This window comes from Hyla sarda, chromosome 12, assembly GCF_029499605.1.
Source record: "Hyla sarda isolate aHylSar1 chromosome 12, aHylSar1.hap1, whole genome shotgun sequence".
Taxonomy (NCBI): domain Eukaryota; kingdom Metazoa; phylum Chordata; class Amphibia; order Anura; family Hylidae; genus Hyla; species Hyla sarda.
In genome coordinates this window covers 21,687,586-21,708,796 of record NC_079200.1, presented here as the reverse complement: position 1 = coordinate 21,708,796, position 21,211 = coordinate 21,687,586, and the positions used below count along the sequence as shown (strand labels likewise).

Here is a 21,211-nt window from a genome sequence, read left to right as displayed (position 1 = left end):
GGCAGCTTATCGTTTCACGAACAAAAGGGCTGGGCAGTTGAAATCCAACAAGCCCCAACTTTCTCTCCCCAACATCATCTGTCGGGGGAGAGTTGGAAGGCCACCATACACTTTAGAAAGTTGGCAAGTTCAGCCAAGTGTATGGAGACCTTTAGGCCGCTTTGTCTGTGGCATAAATGGAGCTTATTGCAGCAGAAACCTCTCTCTACAGACAAGCGAATCATTGTAAGAATACCAGAAGAGTGTGGCAAGGTTCTCTACAATACAGTGGTCCCTCAACGTACGATGGTAATCCGTTCCAAACGGACCATCGTTTGTTGAAACCATCGTATGTTGAGGGATCCGTGCAATGTAAAGTATAGGACAGTGGTCTACAACCTGCGGACCTCCAGATGTTGCAAAACTACAACACCCAGCATGCCCGGACAGCCAACGGCTGTCCGGGCATGCTGGGTGTTGTAGTTTTGCAACATCTGGAGGTCCGCAGGTTGTGGACCACTGGTAGAGGAAGTTGTACTCACCTGTCCCCGCCGCTCCGGACCGTCACCGCTGCCCGGGATGTCGCCGTCCATCGCTGTCGCCGCATCCCCGAGGTGTCCCCAACACTCCGGCAAGGCCTCCCCTTCCCCGGCATCCGCGCTCTCCATCGCCGCCATCACGTCGCTACGCACGCCGCTCCTATTGGATGACGGGACGGCATGCGCAGCGACGTGATGATGTCGATGGAGAGCGCCGACGATGCAGGGGATCCCGAAGAGGACGCTCCGGAGCCCCGAGGACAGGTAAGTGATCGTCAGCGGACCACACGGGGCACCGTAAACGGCTATCCGGTGGCAGCTGAAGCAGTCTGCGCTGCCGGATAGCCGTTTATGCCATGGCCCCGACATACAAAAGCATCGTATGTTGATGCTGCCTGTGAGAGGCCATCGCATGTTGAAATTATCGTATGTCGGGGCCATCGTAGGTCGGGGGGGGTCACTGTATCTGTATAATTTGATTAAGCCCAGTGTTGGTCATGTGTACTGTTACTCAGTAGTATCTTTCTAGGGGTGCACTGTCCATAAGGAGATGTGAGCACCTTGTCTAGACCTTATTCTGACTCCTTGGGGGCGGGATTAACATGCCCCTGAGTATCTTGCCCCTGAGTATCATGCCCCTGGAGGAGGTAAATGTTTTGCACACTTTGTAAATAGTACCGCCAACGTGTGACCCAGTAAAACATAAGGTATAAAAAGAACATAGGACGAACAGACAGACATGATGATCAGAGAATTTATTGATAACATTTCATCACAATTGGAGACTCAACCCTCTATTTTTTGATCTCAGACACTTCTTGTAAACTTGATGAAGACACTACTTTTCCATCTACCACTTCCTCAACATATGTCTTCACAGTCTTGATTGTTGTTGTGCTTGAACTTTGGGCTTCTTCCTTGCTGACAATTTTGACGCCTAAATAAAAAATTCAAGGTAAAAATTGGATCAATCCAGGATGACATGTATTAAAAATGGTTGAAAATAATCTCCCCCTAGTGATGGCTGCAGGCAGAATTATATCTCTTAATTCTTGGAGCTATAAAATAATATACATAACTGATCATTGTTGATGGCGGAGATTACTTACTTTTCTGGGTTTCCAATTGTGAAGCGGCTTGGATGCTGTTGACAAAAAAAAGAAGAAAAATTTTTTTTTTTCTTTGTACCCATAATATTAAAAAGAAAACTAAGAATTATTTCAACTATTGACAGAGATCCCGGAAGACAATAGATAGATATTAAATAAATAAATAAATAAATAGACATGAAATGATACATAGATACAAATTAGATAGATATGAGATAGATAGACAATCAACAGCGATGTGTAGGTGGGTGCAAGCGGTGGTAGGACCCTGGTCCTAGGTCCCTCTGAGTACAGCAAAGTAGAAATCACGGCAGCACTAAAAGAAGTACAATGAATGGTGGCTTTATGATCACCAAAGTGTACAGCGACGTTTCGGCCACCTCACGTGGCCATCATTAAGCTTGATGATGGTCACGTGAGGTGGCCGAAACGTCGCTGTACACTTTGGTGATCATAAAGCCACCATTCATTGTACTTCTTGGAGTGCTGCCGTGATTTCTACTTTGCTGTAGATAGATAGATAGATAGATAGATATTTATGAGATAGATAGACATGAGATAGATAGATAGATAGATAGATAGAGAGATATGAGATAGATAGATAGATAGATAGATAGAGAGATTTGAGATGGATAGATAGATATGAGATAGATAGATAGATAGATAGACATATATTTATGAGATATATAGATATGAGATAGATAGATAGATAGATATGAGATAGATAGATAGATAGATATTCATAGTGCTTGTTGTCACTCCTTACCTTACATCCTCCCCATCCAAGAGTCTCCTGTAGGTGGCGATTTCCTGCTCCAGTTTTGTCTTGATATCGAGTAGTCTTCTGTACTCTAGAGACTGGTTCTCGTAGTCTGATCTCACTTGCTGCAGGTTGAGTTCGATCTGGGAGATCAAATTCTGGATCGTCGCAAGTTCTGCTCCATATCGACCTTCTGTCTCGACTAATGTGCCCTCCAGAGATTGTTTCTGGAGTACAGAAAGGGAGAATTATTATTATAACCTAAAAATAGGACGACGATGTCTTGAGTGGAAGAGTTTTGACCATCCCATCCTTGCCAGACCTTCTTCAGCTCAAAACCGCCTGGATAATCATACCCTCGTGTAGGTGTGTAGAGGTGCAGATTATTGGGAACTCTCCAAGGAATGCTCATTTACCCAATAATCAGCATGTGGAAAGGAGCCTTAGCATGAAGACATAGTATTAAAGGGGTATTCTAGGCTTATACATCTTAACCCCTATCCAAAGGATAGGGGATAAGATGTATGATCGCGGGGGTCCCACCGCTGGGGACCCCCGCGATCTCGGTGCAGCCCCTGACATTCTGTGCCCCAGGTACTGCCTCAGAGACAGGGACGTGATGTCACGGACATGCCCCCTCCGTTCATGTCTGTGGGAGGGCCGTCACACCCCCTCTTATAGACATGAATGGAGGGGCCATGCTATGATGTCACGTCCCTGTCTCTGAGGCAGAACCCGGGGCACAGAATGCCGGGGGCTGCACCGAGATCGTGGGGGTTCCCAGCGGCGGGATCCCTGCCGTCATACATCTTATCCACTATCCTTTGGATAGGGGTTAAGATGTATAAACCCAGAATACCCCTTTAAGAGAGTCAACCTTATAGATTCCGCCCTGATCAGACACTAGAAGATCTGCAGACTCACCATGTTCAGTAGAGATTGCAACTCAATTTCCAGGCTCTGGGCTGAACGTCTCAGGTCCGTAACTTCGGTCCTAGAACTTTCAAAACTTTGTTGGCACACGGCAACTTCCGTACTGAGGCTTTGACTCTGTTGGGGGAAAAAACATGGAAGCCAGGAATTAGTAGGACTGAGATAAGTTCACTTATTGCTGAAAGTTTCGGCACTCATTCTGGCCAATCACAAGCAGTCATGTTGGATATTGGTTGAGAGTCATCATACCTGTGTCCTGTACCAGGACTCCATCTCCTGACGGTTCTTCTCCATCATTTCCTCATACTGATGTCTGACTTCTGCAATGACCTTAGACAAGTCTACGGGTGGAGCAGAGTCCAGTTCTACATTGACCTTTCCTCCGATCCTTCCCTTGAGAACATCCAGTTCCTACAAGAAGGAAAAATTGTGACGAGGTCACTAAGAACGTCTTGTCTCAAACAAGAAGTTACACAGTAGAAACATGAAAAAAGAGATGATGGAATATTGTTAAAGGGGTACTCCACTGAAAAACATTTTTTATTAAATCAACTGCTGCCAGAAAGTTCAACAGATTTGTAATTTACTTCTATTAAAAAATCTTAATCCTTCCAGTGCTTATCAGCTGCTGTATGCTCCAAATGAAGTTCTTTTCTATTTGAATTTCCTTTCTGTCTGACCACAGTGCTCTCTGCTGACACTTCTGTCTATTTTAGGAACTGCCCAGACTTAAAATGTAAAAATGTATTTTAATATATCAACTGGCTCCAGAAAGTTAAACAGATTTGTAAATTACTTCTATTAAAAAAATCTTAATCCTTCTAATAATTATCAGCTGCTGAAGTTGAGTTTTCTGTCTGGCAACAGTGCTCTCTGCTGACATCTCTGCTTGTCTCGGGAACTGCACAGAGTAGAAGAGGTTTGCTATGGGGATTTGCTTCTACTCTGGACAGTTCCCGAGACAGGTGTCATCAGAGAGCACTTAGACAGAAAAGAACAACTCAACTTCAGCAGCTCATAAGTACTGAAAGGATTAAGATTTTTTAATAGAAGTAATTTACAAATCTGTTTAACTTTCTGGCACCAGCTGATTAAAAATTTTTTTTTCAGTGGAGTACCCCTTTAATAAAAATTTCAGGCCATGGTCATGGATAGCTATACCTCCTGATGGTTCTTCTTCAGGAAGATCAGCTCCTCCCTCAGGCTTTCAATCTCCAGCTCCAGATCAGATCGGTTGACAGTCAGCTCATCGAGGGCCTTACGCAGACCACTTATATCATGTTCCACTCCAAGCCTAAAGGCCAGTTCTGACTCAAACCTACAAGGCAAAAGGGCAAAAATTTGAAGATCATTCTGTGATGCTCTAAACAAGCAGTCCTAAAGGGGTTATCCATGAATAGAAAAACACAGCTAATTTATTTTCTTAAAACAGCTCCACGTCTGTCCCCAGGTTGTGTGTGGTATTACAACTTGGCTATATTCACTATAATGAAACTGAGCTGCAGAACCGCACCCAACCTGGAGACAGACGGGGAGCGTTTTCTGAAAGAAAATAGCTCTGTTTTTGAATTCCTGGATAACCCCTTAAAAGGGATGCTCTGCCCCTAGACATCTTATCCCCTATCCAATCTTGGCCCCCCTACTCCCCCTCCCATAGACTTGCATTGAGGGGGCGTGGCCGTGATGTCACGAGCCTCCTGCGCTGCACCCGACGCTCTAAACGAACGCCGGGTGCAGCAGGGAGATCACAGGGGGTCCCCAGCAGTGGGACCCCCACGATCAGACATCTTATAGGGTATAAGATGTCTAGGGGCGGAGTACCGCTTTAAGGCTTTACAAACTTAAATACATAGTTAAAGGAGTACTCCTGTGGAAAACTTTTTTTTTTTTTTTAAATCAACTGGTGCCAGAAAGTTAAACAGATTTGTAAATTACTTCTATTGAAAAAAAATCTTAATCCTTCCAGTACTTATTAGTGGCTGTATACTACAGAGGATATGCTTTACTTTTTAGATTTCTCTGATGTCATGAACTGTCCAGAGCATGAGAAAATCCTCATAGCAAACATATTCTGCTCTGGACAGCTCCTAAAATGGACAGCAGAGGTCAGCAGAGAGCACTGTGGTCATGACATCAGAGAAATCTAAAAAGTAAAGCATTTCCTCTGTATTATACAGCCCCTAAAAAGTCCTGGAAGGATTAAGATTTTTTTTAATAGAAGTAATTTACAAATCTGTTTAACTTTCTGGCACCAGTTGATTTAAAAAAATAAATAAAAAAAAAAGGTTTCCACAGGAGTACCCCTTTAAAGATATTGGGCCTTTATGTCACGTACTTCATTTTGAAGTCATCCGCAGCCAGTTTTGCGTTATCAATCTGAAGCACCAGCCTGGCGTTATCAGTGGTGGCATCTAGGATCTAGGATGAGAAACAATAAAAGAAATGATGAATTAGCTTAAAAAAAAAAAAAAACATAATGCAATCTAGGGAATGCAAACATACTAAATAAGCTTAATGGTACCGTGAGGTACAACAACATGATGATGTCATGTTACCTGAATCCGTAACTTGTTAATGGTCTCATAGAATCCGCTTGGGTCATAAGCTTGGATGGCGGACTGTTTCTCATAGAAGTCACGGATCTTAGCTTCTAGGTCGGAATTTGCTCGTTCCAAAGAGTGAACCTAAAAAATGCAAGAAAATGTTAGATTGAGCAAAATCTGTAACTATAGATTAGTAGTAGTGGTCAACAGGACATATTATGGCTTCCTCAGAGGGGGCCCGAGACGCCACGCGGGAGCTGCACACTTCATTCAGTCGATTCAGGATCAATTTATATAATGTTTCTTAAAGGGGTACTCCGGTGGAAAACAATTTATTTTAAAGGGGTTATCCAGGAAGAAAACTATATTATATATATCAACTGGCTCCAGAAAGTTAAAGGGGTACTCCGGTGGAAAACAATAAATTTTTAAGGGGTTATCCAGGAAAAAAAATGTTTTATATATCTCAACTGGCTCCAGAAAGTGAAAGGGGTACTCCGGTGGAAAACAATTTATTTTTAAAGGGTACCTCTCATCATCAAATAAACTTTTGATATATTTTAGATTAATGAATGTTGAATAACTTTCCGATAGCATGTTAATGAAAAATATGCTTCTTTCTATTGTATTTTTCCCGATCAGTCCCGTCAGCAAGCATTTCTGACTCATGCTGGAGTCCTAAACACTCAGAGCTGCCAGCCTGCTTTGTTCACAGCCAAACAGGCTGTGAACAAAGCAGGCTGGCAGCTCTGAGTGTTCTCCTTTGTGAACAAAGCAGACTGGCAGCTCGTAGTGTTTAGGACTCCAGCATGAGTCTGAAATGCTTCCTGCCAGGACTGGTAGGGAGACCCCTAGTGGTCATTTCTTCAAAGTGGAAAATTATAGAGAAAGAAGCATATTTTTTAATAACATGCAATTGTAAAGTTATTCTGCATACATTAATCTATAATATTTCAAAAGTTTTTTTGATGAGAGGTACCCTTTAAGGGGTTATCCAGGAAAAAAATGTTTTATATATATCAACTGGCTCCAGAAAGTTAAAGGGGTACTCCGGTGGAAAATATTTTTTTTTTAATCAACTGGTGTCAGAAAGTTAAACAGATTTGTAAATTACTTTACAACAAAAAAAAAAAAAATCTTTTTCCTTCCAGTACTTATTAGTGGCTGTATATTACAGAGAAAGTTCATTTGTTTTTGGATTTTTTTTTTTCTGTCCACAGTGCTCTTTGCTGACACCTCTGTCTGTATCAGGAACTGTCCAGAGTAGGATAGGTTTGCAATGGGGATTTTGCTCCTGTTCTGGACAGTTTCTGATACAGACAGAGGTGTCAGCAGAGAACACTGTGGACAGAAAGAAAAAAAAAGTTATCCAAAAAGAATAGAACTTTCTCCGTAGTATAGTAGCTAATATATACTGGAAGAATAAAGATTTTTTTAATACAAGTAATTTACAAATCTGTTTAACTTTCTGGCACAAGTTGATTAAAAAAGTTTTTTTTTTTTTTTCCAGTGGAGTACCCCTTTGAACAGATCTGCTGTTGAGCTGCTGAAGTGGAGTTGTTCTTTTCTGTCTAAGTGCTCTCTGATGACACCTGTCTCGGGAACTGTCCAGAGTAGAAGCAAATCCCCATAGCAAACCTCTTCTACTCTGTGCAGTTCCCGAGACAGACAGAGATGTCAGCAGAGAGCACTGTTGCCAGACAGAAAAGAACAACTCAACTTCAGCAGCTGATAATTATTGGAAGGATTAAGATTTTTTTAATTGAAGTAATTTACAAATCTGTTTAACTTTCTGGAGCCAGTTGATATATAAACAAAAGTTTTTTTTTTCCTGGATAACCCCTTTAAATCAACTGGTGCCAGAAAGTTATCCAGATTTGTAAATTACTTCTATTTAAAATAATCCTTCCAGTACTTATCAGCTGCTGTATAGTACAGAGAAAGTTCTTTTCTTTTCTGTCTGTCCACAGTGCTCTCTGCTGACACCTCTGTCCATGTCAGGAACTGTTCAAAGCAGAAGCAAATCCCCATAGCGAACCTATCCTGCCCTGGACAGTTCCTGATACAGACAGAGGTGTCAGCAGAGAGCACTGTGGACAGACTGGAAAGAAATTCAAAAAGAAAATAACTTTCTCTGTAGTATAAAGCATCTCTTAAGTCCTGGAAGGATTGATATTTTTTTTTAATATAAGTAATTTACATATCTGTTTAACTTTCTGGCACCAGTTGATTAAAAAAAAAGTTTTCCAATGGAGTACCCCTTTAAGGTGCCCATACAGCAGGTTCGTCCGACTTTTGTCCATTGAATGTTGGGGCCATTAGGGTGTGGATAGGAGATAAGGTGAGGGGATATACCATGACGCAGATCCCAGCTAAGTCGAAATATAAAGTCCATGGGCCCCAATCATTATGCGCCATTTTTTAATACAGATGGGGGAGATTTATCAAAACCTTTCCAGAGGAAAAGCTGCCCAGTTGCCCATAGCAACCAATCAGATCGCTTCTTTCATTTTGCACAGGCCTTGTTAAAACTGAAAGAAACAATCTGATTGGTTGCTATGGGCAACTGGGCAACTTTTCCTCCGGACGGGTTTTGATAAATCTCCCCCAATGTTTTTATATTTGACATATGGGTGAATGGCCTCCCTCAGGCACCAGGGAACAGGTCTGGGTTCCCGAATATAACTTTTAGTATAGACATATCATACAGGGCTTCCTACTGCAGTGTTTCCCAAGCAGGGTGCCTCCAGCTGTTGCAAAACTACAACTCCCAGCATGCCCGGACAGCCAAAGGCTGTCCGGGCATGCTGGGAGTTGTAGTTTTGCAACAGCTGGAGGCGCCCTGGTTGGCAAACACTGCCCTACTGCCTGGCAGGAGCCTATTGCAGCACAAGTTGGGGAAGGGAACAGAAGTGGACATTGGACATTTCTTGTATTCCTACAGAATACTTAGGGCAATGCCAACCATTCATGCAGCTCTACAACATAGTAACATAGGGGGAGATTTATCAAAACCTGTGTAGAGGAAGAGTGGTGCAGTTGCCCATAGCAACCAATCAGATCGCTTCTTTCATTTTTAAAGAGACCTGTGAAAAATGAAAGAAGCGATCTGATTGGTTGCCATGGGCAACTGCACCACTCTTCCTCTACACAGGTTTTGATAAATCTCCCCCATAGTTCATAAGGTTGAAAAAAGATCAGAGTTCATCAAGTTCAACCTATAACCCTAATGAGTCCCTACTGAGTTGATCCAGAGGAAGGCAAAAAAACCCTCATACTAGAGGTAAAAACTCCTTCCCGACTCCAAATATGGCATCAGAATAAATCCCTGGATCAACGTTCTGTCCCTATAAATCTAGAATCCATAACCTGTAATGTTATTATTCTCCAAAAATGCATCCAGACCCCTTTTAAATTCTTTTACAGAGTTCACCATGACCACCTCCTCAGGCAGAGAATTCCACAGTCTCACTGCTCTTACAGTAAAGAACCCCCGACTGTGCTGGTGTAGAAACCTTCTTTCCTCTAGACGTAGAGGATGCCCCCTTGTTATAGATACAGTCCTGGGTATAAATAGGTCATGGGAGAGATCTCTGTACGGCCCCCTGATATATTTATACATAGTTATTAGGTTGCCCCTAAGGCTAGGTTAACACTACGGAATTTCCGCCTGCAATTCCGCCTTGAAATTGCAGGCAGAAATTCCGCTTTCTAAAATGTATAGTGTAGTGATTGGGTTTCCGTTCACAAATTCACATTTCAGGATTTGTGATGCGGAATTTGTGAACGGAAAATCCGCATGGAAATTTCCGCCTGACGAATGGCGTTGCTCATTCTTCAGGCGGAAATACTCGCGGAACACATTGCAGCCTATTGGAGACTGCAGTGTCCGCGCGGTCCTAGCGCACTCGGAATCTTCAGGCTGAAATTTTCTGCCCGGAAATTCCGCAGTGTGAACCTAGCCTCAGCCTTCAGTTTTCTAAACTAAATAACCCTAAGGCTAAGTTCACACTACAGAATTTCAGGGCAGAATTTCTGCTGGAGATCGAGCCAGCGGCGCTAGGACCGAGCAGACTGCAATGTTGCCCCCCCATAGACTGCAATGCATTTCTGGGTGGATCTTTTGGGAGATCTGCTTAGAAATGCATTGCCATCTATGGGAACAACAATGTAGTCCGCGCGGTCCTAGTGCCACCGGCTAGATCTCCATCCCTTAGGCTAGGTTCAGACTACGGAATCTCCGGGCAGAAAATTTCCGCCCGGAGATTCTGAGTTCCGCCTGCGCCGACTGAATAAGTCGGCGCTAGGACCGCGCGGACACTGCAGTCTCCGATAGACTGCAATATGTTCCGCGAGGAATTTCGCCTGAAGAAAGAGCAACCCCTTTCTTCAGGCGGAAATTTCTAAGTGGATTTACTAAGCGGATTTTCCGCTTCACAAATTCCGAAGTGTGAATTTGTGAACGGAAAACCATTCACTACACTAGACATTTTAGCAAGCGGAATTTCGGACGGAAATTTTACGACTGAATTTCTGTCGGAGATTCCGTAGTCTGAACCTAGCCTAAGGGTTTCATATTCTACAAACAGATCAGTTCTTACCTTTTCCAGATAGACAGCCAAGCGGTCATTCAGATTGTTCATGGTGTCCTTTCTGTTGTTACTAAGGGAAGAAACATCCAGACCCCCATTGAAATATGTGGCCCCCGCACTGGCCATAGAGACACTTGCAGAGGACATTTTGATGCTACCAGCACCTCCTGCCACACTGCGTGCCCTCTGTATGCCAGCCTCACTGAATAGGCTAGAGTGGGAGATGCTGCGGCTAGAGAAACTCATCTTTTTCTTGGGGATAAGAGAGACTGGACAAGCAGAGACTGTGCAGGAGGATGAGCTGAATCAGTAGCCCCTCTCTCCCGTCTTATATACCCAAGCAGCAGGGGGGAAGGGGGACACCCTATCTGCACAGACAAAACCTGCATGACAACATGTACACAAAAGGACATTCCTGCAGTTATACGGGCATGACGTGATCTCATGAGTCCTAGAAATTCCTGCGACACCAGATCTTATCCTTACTCTGCCTTTAGGAACAATGGGGGGGGGGGGGGGGTATTTATGAAGCACTTTACCCTTGTTTTCTGGGGTTAATTTGGCGCAAAAATGTTGTCGCAGGGCGTTTTTTTCTCCTTTGGTTGCGCCATTTCATTTATGCACATTCCTTTCCTTGGCGGCAGTATGTGGGGGGGGTGGGGGGGTTAAGGGGGGTAGCGGGGTTCAGGGGAGGGGTAGCGAGGTTCGGGTTGCGCCGCGGCCATGTATTGTTTTTAACACAGGGTGCCTCCAGTTTTTCCCCACTACAACTCCCAGCATGCCCTGACAGCCAATAGATGTCAGGGCAAGCTGGGAGTTGTAGTGATGAAACAGCTGGAGGCACCCTGTGTAGATGAACTAAGGGCGGAAGTCCCCCCCAGCAGGCATCAGTGACGTGGTGCCTGCTGGGGAAGTCTGCCTGGTAGTGAGCACGCTACCGGGCAGACAAAACTGCATTTTTTATATAGTAAAAAAAAAAAAAAAACAATTAGGCAGGGAGGAGGTTAGGGATAGATGGGAAATAGGCAGGGACAGAGAGGGGGAAAAAGGGATGGAAATGACGGAATACTGTCCTGTACTTACTCCAGAGTGTAATTACCTATAAAACATGATCAAAAGCGACATTACAGTAGAATTTCCCAGTGCTATTTAATCACCTCTTGTCCCCCCCCCCCCCCCTTACCATTTTATTCCCCCCTCTTGATCCCTCCATGCCACTTCATTCCTCCTCCTTGAACCTTGTGCCTTGTGTCAAATCATCCCCTCCTTAGCCCCTGTGCCACATTATTTCCCCTTTAACCCCCCCCCCAGTGCCATTTCCTTTCCTCTTTATTACCCTCTGTGCAAATTCATCCCACCCTCTTTACCACCCCCCTGTGCCATTTCATCTGCCCCATGCCATTTCATTTCCCCTTTATCCCCCTGTGTCCTGTTCCAAATCATCCCCCGCTCACCCCTTGTGCCTCACCTCTTTTCCCCTTCCCTCCTCCCCCTGTTCTTCTTTTTACCTGGCCAGCAGGCTCAGGTGCACCACTCTTCCTCTACACAGGGGGGATGATAAGGCACAGGGGTGAATAAAGTTGCAGGGATAAAGGGAGATTAAATTGCACAGGTGGGATAAAAGGGGGAAAGAAATGGCACAGGGGGATGGGGGGGGTGATGTGGCCGGACGTACAGAAGCAGGAAACTACTATTTAAACAGCGGTCTTCTGCTTCTGTGGTGGGGCTGCCACAGGGGGGTGCAAAGGTGGCCTGGGCCCCTTATTTGAGTATTGGTTGTACCCTTTGTACAAGGTAGGGCCAGCACATAAGCCTGGTTGTCCCCTATTGGGAGTGTTTTGTCCCCTTTCACGTGTGTCCGCATCCATTATTGGGAGTGCCAAAAGGAATTTATCATTGGTCTTACCCTGCTTTTTGGTAGTAAATTGTTGCAAATGTGCGCAATGGGTGAAAAAAGTCACAGTTTTCGCCCATCTCCTTTAGACTTATAACTTGAATGTAGTATGGTATGGTTAGCTTTCTGCGGTGGTCAGTGGCTTTTTTTAAATTATCATTTAAATTTTTTGGACAATCTCATGCCGGCCCGGACCACATTTAAAGGGGTACTCCGCTGCTCAGCGTTTGGAACAAACTGTTCCGAACGCTGGAGCTGGCGCCGGGAGCTTGTGACATCATAGCCCCGCCCCCTCATGACGTCACACCACACCCCCTCAATGCAAGTCTATGGGAGGGGGCGTGACGGATGTCATCACCCTGTCATCATCACCCTGTCATTTTCACCCCCTGTCATCATCCCCCCCCCCCCCTTCATCATCACCGCCTGTCAATCCATTCAGCCATCGGCTGTCCGGGCATGCTGGGAGTTGTAGTTTTGAAACACCTGGAGGTCCGCAGGTTAAAGACCACTGCGGCCTTCGTCATCATCCAGACCCCCCCTTTAGTTTTCTACTCACCTCCCCTCGGTGGGAAGGAAAGGTGAACTGGTCCAGGCCATCTATGCTGCAGGGACCATCCGGTGGGGAGGGATAGTCGTTCCGGGCTGTCCATTTTCCCCGGGAGGCCCTTTTCTCCGCTCCGGGCCGGCCCCGGACTAATGACGTTGCCTTGACGACGACGCACGGGGACGTTCATGTGCAGGCACGTCTGCTGCGCACAGACGTCCCTGTGCGTCGTCGTCAAGGCAACGTCACTAGTCCGGGGCCGGCCCGCAGCTGAGAAGAGGGCCTCCGGGGGAAAATGGACAGCCTGGAAAGACGAACCCTCCACACCACACGGTCCCTGCAGCATAGATGGCCCGGACCAGCTCACCCTTCCTTCCCACTGAGGGGAGGTGAGTAGAAAACTAAAGAGGGGGGTCTGGATGATGACGAAGGCCGCAGTGGTCTTCAATCTGTGGACCTCCAGGTGTTTCAAAACTACAACTCCCAGCATGCCCGGACAGCCGATGGCAGGTTGAAGACCACTTGACAGATGGAGAGTTCACCCGAGTATAAGCCGAGGGGGGCGTTTTCAGCACGAAAAATCATGCTGAAAAACTCGGCTTATACTCGAGTATATACGGTACGTAGTGTGAATGTGTCCTTAGGTTACACTAACAAGGACAGCTTCCACTTCACAATGATGGAAATCCACAGCAAATTCTGCTACGCATGATATCAATGGGTTCGCAGAAATATGGCAAATCTGCCATTATTGTGGATTTTTTTGCAGACCCATTGAAATGGGTGGCAAAATACAAAAAACACCTAAATGAGGATTTTCTGTTGTGAAAAATTTGCCGAATTTCTGCCACATGTGGCAATACTCCTGTGACCCTCTTTCACCTCATTTGTCTTTTTTGTTTTCTATAGGGAAACACCTGAAAAACTGTCATACCAGGTGCATGCTGAATTGGGGAAAAATCATAATTTGGTCATCCCTCCATTTACTTTTTATCAGGATTTCCAAATATAGCATACATATTGGCTGCTGCTTCATTCACTAGAGGGGTAAGGTCCCTCTTTTGTCATGATTGGGGGTGGTCCCAGCGATCAGATACATTTTCGTATTGGAATAACCCCTTTAAAGCGGTACTCTGCCAATAAACATGTTATCCCCTATTCAGAGGATAGAGGATAACATGTTTGATTGCGGGGGGACCCCCCAGGCCGATCTCCAGGCCGATGCTGTGGCGTTGCTGTCACGGAAACCTGGGGCATTAGGGTGGATTAGGGTATTTGAGGCTACAGTACCTTAGGGTAGTTTGTTGACTGTTATGTCTGGTGCCTTTCCCTTATCCAGGGACTATAATTTTGGTTGTTAGGTTGTCCGCGATCGTGACGTCACGCCATGCCACCTCCATTCATGTCTAAGGGAGGGGATGTGACGGCTGTGTACACATGAATGAAGGGGGCGTGGCGCCTGTGATTGCCAGTCATCCAGCACGGGGCGGAGTTCACTCCGTCACCGGATGACTTAGGTGCAGCGGTGGAGACTAGGGTGCCCCAGCCATCGGACCCCTGCAATCAAACATGTTATCCCCTATCCTTTGGACAGGAGATAACATGTCTACCGGCGGAGTACTTCTTTAAAGTGTTACTGTTGCTTTATTACCTAGAGAACAGCTGGAGGTATTGAGTCTTGGGCTACCATACTGTGCCGAGGCTAAATACTGTCCCAAGGCTGTCCCGCTTCACCAGGAAACTGCTTTTTTTTTCTTTTCTTTTTTTAAACTTCGTTCCAGACATACCGGAATGGACACTGGTAGCTTCAACTCACAATCTGAGAGGGAGAGGCTATTCAGACGGTACAAGAATTACTAGACGAACAGGATACACAACAAAAAGGCAGCTACCCTGAACATCTCTTAGGCCCCTTTCACACTATAAAATTCATCAGTCAAAACATCCGTTAGAAACATCCGTTAATTTATTAATGCACCGGCGGGGGATATATATTTAATGCGCCGGCGGGGGATATATATTTAATGCGCCGGCGGGGAATATATATTTATAAATGCGCTGGTGGGGGGTCATATCTTTATTAATGCTCTGTGGGGGGCTAGATATATAGGCTATATGTCTCCCCCCCCCCCCTGCAGAGCTATATAAAATGGAAGTTAAAACACATCATACATCACAGGGTTGCAGAGCATACCGCCCGTTCCCCTGCTTAATAACTTCTGATCGCATCGGGTCTCAGAAGTGAGACCCTGTGTGATCAATCCCTCACCCCCTGTACTACAACCCCAATCATGGAACAGACTCTGTTCCATGATGGGGGTAGTAGTACAAACACTAATGTAACCTCCCCAGCTGTCTGCAGACTCCCGCAGCCGGGGAATTACTACTCCCATCATGGAAACAAGTTTGTTCCATAATGGGAGTAGTAGTCCTGGCTGTGGGAGTCTGTAGGCAGAGGTGTTATGGCCGTACATGAGGGAACGGATATTTATTCATCCGTTAGCACCCGTTATTTCATCTGTTATAAATCCGTTTTTTACACAGAAAACAGACATTATATAACGGATGAATGCTCATAGTGTGAACGAAGCCTTAGAAGCACAATGCATGTAGGAATCTGTAAGCGGCCTGGAGGCATCTCCCATAGTAAGGGGTCTGAGAAGGTGACTCCACCTAAGTAATGGGTTCCGGTAACAGGAACTGGATGAACCTGAATGATTCCTATCTAATCTAGTTTCATAAGCATCTGGTAGACATGTAGGGAAAAACTCATTGGGAGGGATTTACTAATACTAATACTTAGACCAGTGTTCACACCAGCTTAAATAAACTGTCTTATACAGTGCAACCTTAGTTAAAGGGGTACTCCGGTGGAAAACTTTTTTATTTTTTTTTGGTGCCAGAAATTGAAAGAGATTTATAAATTACTTCTATTAAAAAATCTTTACCCTTCCAGTACTGTATGCTACAGAGGAAATTCTATTCTTTTTGAATTTCTTTTTTTGTCTTGTCCACAGTGCTCTCTGCTGACACCTCTGTCCATGTCAGGAACTGTCCAGAGCAGCATAGGTTTTCGATGGGGATTTTCTCCTGCTCTGGACAGTTCCTGATATGGACAGAGGTGTCAGCAGAGAGCACTGTGGACAAGACAAAAAAAGAAATGCAAAAAGAACAGAATTTCCTCTGAAGCATACAGCTGCTAATAAGTACTGGAAGGGTAAAGATTTTTTAATAGAAGTAATTTACAAATTTGTTTAACTTTCTGGCACCAGTAGAATTAAAAAAATTATAAAGAATAATAAAAAATAAATAAAAAAAGAAAGAAGTGTTGTGCTCTTAAAGAGGTACTCCGCCCCTAGACATCTTGGGGGAGATTTATCAAAACCTGTGCTGAGGAAAAGTTGACCAGTTGCCCATAGCAACCAATCATATCTCTTCTTTCATTTTCCAGAGCCTTTTTAAAAAATTAAGTGATCTGATTGGTTGCTATGGGCAACTGGTCAACTTTTCCTCTTTACAGGATACGGGATAAGATGTCTGATCGCGGGGGGTCCTGCCGCTGGGGACCCCCGCAATCTCGGCTGTGACACCCCAGACTTCCAGTGCACGGAGCGAAGTTTGCTCTATGTCGGATGACTGGCGATGAGGGGCGGAGGCTTATGGTGGCCACGCCCCACTCATGATGTCACGGCCATACCCCCTCAATACAAGTCACACCCCCTACCATAGACTTGCATTGAGGGGGCATGGCCATGATGTCACGAGCGGGGTGCGGCTGTGATGTCATGAGCCTCCGACACTGCACCCGACGCTCTAAACAAACGCTGGGTGCAGCAGGGAGATCACAGGGGTCCCCTGCGATCAGACATCGTATCCCCTTATGCTTTGGATAGGGGATAAGATGTCTAGGGGCGGAGTTCACCTTTAAACTCATAATACATGTGGTACCAAAGAACGGCAGTATTTTGGCCATTTTATGGCATAAAAGATTGCTGAAGAACAGCCTTCTTTTTGTTGTTTTTCAGTTCAATGGAACTTCATGGAAAAACGTCAGGTAACGCGCACACACAGTATTTAATGCAGCCTCTATGACACTTGAACTTAGAAAGAAAACATGATTTTATATCTTTGCAAACAGACATCAGCTAAGAGACAGATATCGTTTGTTTAATCGCCTTCTATGCCCACGTCTGCGACTCAAAGCATAATACAGACTGACAGATTCTCTGTTAGGGCTTATTCACACTGCAGACTTTCAGCCAGCGAGTTCCGCTTGCAGCGTGCACCGCCAAGGTCATCGACAGAAGGACCACGCACATGCGCACCGTTTTATAGACCGCAATGTCGGTTGGCCAATCTGGGTTTTTCCCTGGTTTTGGGAGTGTAACTATGATGGCCTCCAGGGATTCCTTAGGAAAGGATCCCTTTATCTTAGCTTCGTTAATTAACTGTTCTAAGTGGGGGAGGATTACAGGTTCAAATGTTTTATAGTAATCTGAGGTGAAGCCCTCAGGGCCAGGAGATTTGTTTAGTTTCATGGAGGCAATAGCTTCAGAGATCTCTTTTGAGCATATGGGTTTGTTTAACCCCTTAAGGACGCAGCCCTTTTTCACCTTAAGGACTGAGCCCTTTTTCGCAATTATGACCACCGTCACTTTACGAATTAATAACGCGAAAACGCTTTTACCGAATATTCTGATTCTGAGATAGTTTTTTCGTGACATATTCTACTTTATTTTGGTGGTAAATTTTCGGCGTTAATTGCATCCTTTTTTGGTGAAAAATCCCAAAATTTCATGAAAATTTTGAAAATTTTGCATTTTTCTAACTTTGAAGCTCTCTACTTGTAAGGAAAATGGATATTCCAAATAAATTTTATTTTTCTTCACAAACACAATATGTCTACTTTATGTTGGCATCATAAAATGGACCGACTTTTGCTTTTTGAAAAAATTAGAGGGCTTCAAAGTAGAGCAGCAATTTTCAAAAATGTCATGAAAATTGCTAAATCTGAAGAGACAGATGTTACAGAACTACAACTCCCAGCATGCCTGGGCAGTCGAGGCATGCTGAGAGTTGTAGTTTGGCAACATCTGGAGGGCTACTGTTTGGGCACCACTGTAACAGTGGTCTCCAAACTGTGACCCTCCAGATGTTGCAAAACTACAACTCCCAGCATGCCCAGACAGCCTTTGGCTGTCTGGGCATGCTGAGAGTTGCAGTTTGGCCCCCCTAGTGGTTGCCACAGTAAAGCTCGATTTACTTTCACTTTCAATTCCCCCCCCCCCCCCCCACTGTTGATTCCCTACCTGAGCAAAGATACAGCAGGCTCCAGCGAAGATCCCTGTGTCCCCAGGCATCTTCTCCTGCAGGTACGGCCTCCATCTTCTTCCCAGAGCCCCTTGACATCCAGGGGCGGGCAGAACGGGGGTTGCCATGGGAACCCCCTGTCCTGCGCTGCCATTGGTCAGAACTCCATTCTGAGTAATGGCAGGGGATAGGAGGAGATCGCAGCTTTGCGACCTCACTCCTATCCTTTAAGCTGATCGGGGCTGTTGCTGACAGCTCTGATCAGCCCTATTTTCCGGGTGATCGGGTCACCAGAGACCAGCAATCAGCCCGGAATTGGAGAAAAATTGCATGTCTGAATTGACATGCGATTTTCTCCGATCGCCGAAATGGGGGGGTCTCAGGACCCCCCTGGGCGATGTGCCAGGGTGCCTGCTGAATGATTTCAGCAGGCATGCGGCTCCGGTCCCCAACCGGCTAGCGGTGGGGACCGGATTTCCCACGGACGCATGGATACGCCCTTGGTCCTTAAGGACTCGTAATGCAGGGCGTATCCATACGCCCTGTGTCCTGAAGAGGTTAAATCTTCAATGCATTGAGGAGGCAATTTAGGTAGGTTGCACTCTTTCAAGGAGGAGTCTATGTTTTCAGAATTGGGTTGAGGTGTTAGGTCATCTTTTGACAAGTTGTATAGTGATTCGTAATATTTACTAAAGGCATCCGCTATATTCTGTGGGTGTTGAATTTTTCCTTTCGTTTGAGGGTGAATTAAGTGGGGAATTCTAGTTTTCATGTTCAAACCCTTGACCCTCATAGCCATTAAAGATGAGACCTTGTTATAATTACAATAATAGTTATATTTTAGTCTTTTGGTTTGTTTATCAAACTTAGAAGACAATACAGTGGTCCCTCAACATACGATGGTAATTTGTTCCAAACGACCCATCGTTTGTCGAATCCATCGTATGTTGAGGGATCCGTGCAATGTAAAGTATAGGAAGCTGTACTCACCTGTCCCCGCCACTCCGGACCAGGTCCTCACCACTCCAGATGCTGTCCAAGGGGCTCCCGATGCTGTCCCGCTGCTACGGTGTCTTCTTCGGGATCCTCCGGCTGCTTCCGCATCTTCTGCAGGGTCCGGGCCTCGCTTTCTGGTGACGTTATAACGCTGCTGCACCAGCGCGGCGTGCGTAGTGACGTAATAACGACGTCGGAAAGCAAGGCCCGGACCCTGGAGAAGATGCGGAGGATCGCGAAGTGGACCAGGAGCAGCGGGAATAGGTAAGCGAACCTGCTGGGGCACATTACACTGCTATCAGACAGCAGCTTAAGCATTTTGCGCTGTCGGATAGCAGTTAATGCGATGGCCCCGACATATAAAAGCATCGTATGTCGATTTTATCATATGTCGGGGCCATCGCATGTCGGGGGGTCACTGTAGTTCTGTTAGACATAATATTGCTGATTTTAGTTTAGAATTTGTTTCTATATTTAGGGAATTGCTTTGCTTGTCTTGGGATTCCAGTTGTGCACTGGGGACCCTCGCAATCTCGGCTGTGGCATCCCAAACATCCGGTGCACGGAGCCAACTTTGCTCCGTGCCAGATGATTGGCGATGCGGGGTGGAGGCTTGTGACGTCACAGTCACGCCCCGCCTTCATGCCACCTCCCATAGACTTACATTGAGGGGGTGCTGCTGTGACGTCAAGAGCCTACAGCGCTGCACCCGACGCTCTAAACGAACGCCGGGTGCAGCAGGGAGATTGTGGGAATCCCCAGCGGCAGGACCCCCGCGATCAGACATCTTATCCCCTATCCTCTGAATAGGGGATAAGATGTCTAAGGTCCATTAGTTATCAATTTATTCTTATCCTCTACCTCCAAAATGTATAGGTTGCTATGAAGGCACAGGAGTGTTCCAAGTCATGATATGGACAACTGACTGATTGTGGTTTTGATAGGTCAGGTGAAGTCATATAAGTGCGCATGATCAGTTCTTTTTGGTAGTCAATATTAGGCTAGGTTTCCACACAGGTTTTTTCTGGCATTTTTTGAGCCAAAGTCAGAAGTGGATCCAGTATAAAGGAGAAGTATAAGTCATTCCTCTATATTTCCCATTACTTTTGAATACACTTCTTGTGGAGACACGGGGTGGTGTTGGTGGAAATACCTGATGACTTTGTGACGCCAGGGCACCATTATCCTATACACGGTCTGATGTTGGAGGCAGCTTTTCCTGGGCCAGACCCGATGAGCGAATAAATACACAGACGTCAGGTTACGGATAACTGTCTTTACTGAGCAGATGCAGGTGGAATTGCATAGACAACTGGCCTTTGGTGCAAGAGTGCAGCGCAACCCTTTGGGAGCCCTGTTGCTGTTCTGAAACTTGTAGTAGTTTAATGAGTGAATTCTGGTAGCTAGGGTCCTGCCAATATACTGTAGCTTTCTCCGCAGAGGCATGAATTTCTTACACGTATTTTCTTGCAGGATGACCAGGATAGAGATTAAAGTAGAAGTAGGCCTCTCCTCAGAGCACACAACACACAGCACACTTGAGCCAAGCTGTTGCTCAGGAGCCACTAAACTAGAGACTAGCTCCTCCCCTGTATCTCACAATACATGGGAGACTTTTGGGGTCTCATTGGCAGGCAGGGTCACATGGGGTTCACTGCAGGGTCTCATGGGTAGCACTCTTAAAGGCACAATAACATATTAAACATATATACATAGAACAATTATGACAACACCTTGTGCCAACTAGGTAAATATTGGCTTTTTTTTATGTTCCGTAGTAGTTGTATTTAGGGTCTAGGTCTGCACTGTGTTAGGGAATAGGTGTTTACTATGCCTCATTTAGTGTTAGACAGAGTTTTCTTGGTAATGTTTTGGTTATGCCTTGTTGCCTTTGTCTACATGTTTTGCGTCTGTGCCCTGTTTGTCTTTTTGTTGGTTGCGTGTGGTGTGTGTGGTCCCGGGGCTCTGCCCTTCCTTGTCCTGGTCCTCCTTTGGTTTTTCATGTTCGT

At 45.4% G+C, this 21,211-nt stretch overlaps 1 protein-coding gene across 4 annotated transcripts; it reads right to left on the bottom strand.

Annotated features, from left to right (window-relative positions):
• Positions 1-1,264: 1,264 nt before the first annotated feature.
• LOC130296310 (keratin, type I cytoskeletal 47 kDa-like) lies at positions 1,265-18,266 on the bottom strand. 4 transcript variants are annotated; one of them, XM_056547706.1, is made up of 9 exons: positions 18,206-18,266; positions 5,876-6,004; positions 5,656-5,738; positions 4,482-4,638; positions 3,570-3,731; positions 3,312-3,437; positions 2,394-2,614; positions 1,628-1,662; positions 1,265-1,455 (listed from the first exon to the last, which is right to left on the bottom strand). In XM_056547706.1, exons 1-9 carry the CDS (start codon positions 18,254-18,256, stop codon positions 1,313-1,315), a joined length of 1,107 nt encoding a protein of 368 aa, XP_056403681.1. In that variant the 5' UTR covers positions 18,257-18,266; the 3' UTR covers positions 1,265-1,312. The 4 variants fall into 4 exon arrangements, with proteins under 4 accessions (XP_056403681.1, XP_056403679.1, XP_056403682.1 ...); XM_056547704.1 differs by lacking the exon at positions 18,206-18,266 and adding an exon at positions 10,465-10,716; XM_056547707.1 differs by lacking the exon at positions 18,206-18,266 and adding an exon at positions 8,829-8,878.
• Positions 18,267-21,211: the final 2,945 nt, after the last annotated feature.

Coding starts and splice junctions, on each gene's coding strand:
- LOC130296310 (XM_056547704.1), bottom strand. CDS start 10,701: ATGAGTTTCTCTAGCCGCAGCATCTCCCACTCTAGCCTATTCAGTGAG. Junction 6,005..10,464: donor TGGCTGTCTATCTGGAAAAG/GTAAGAACTGAT, acceptor TGCATTTTTTAG/GTTCACTCTTTGGAACGAGC. Junction 1,456..1,627: donor ACAATTGGAAACCCAGAAAA/GTAAGTAATCTC, acceptor TTTTTTATTTAG/GCGTCAAAATTGTCAGCAAG.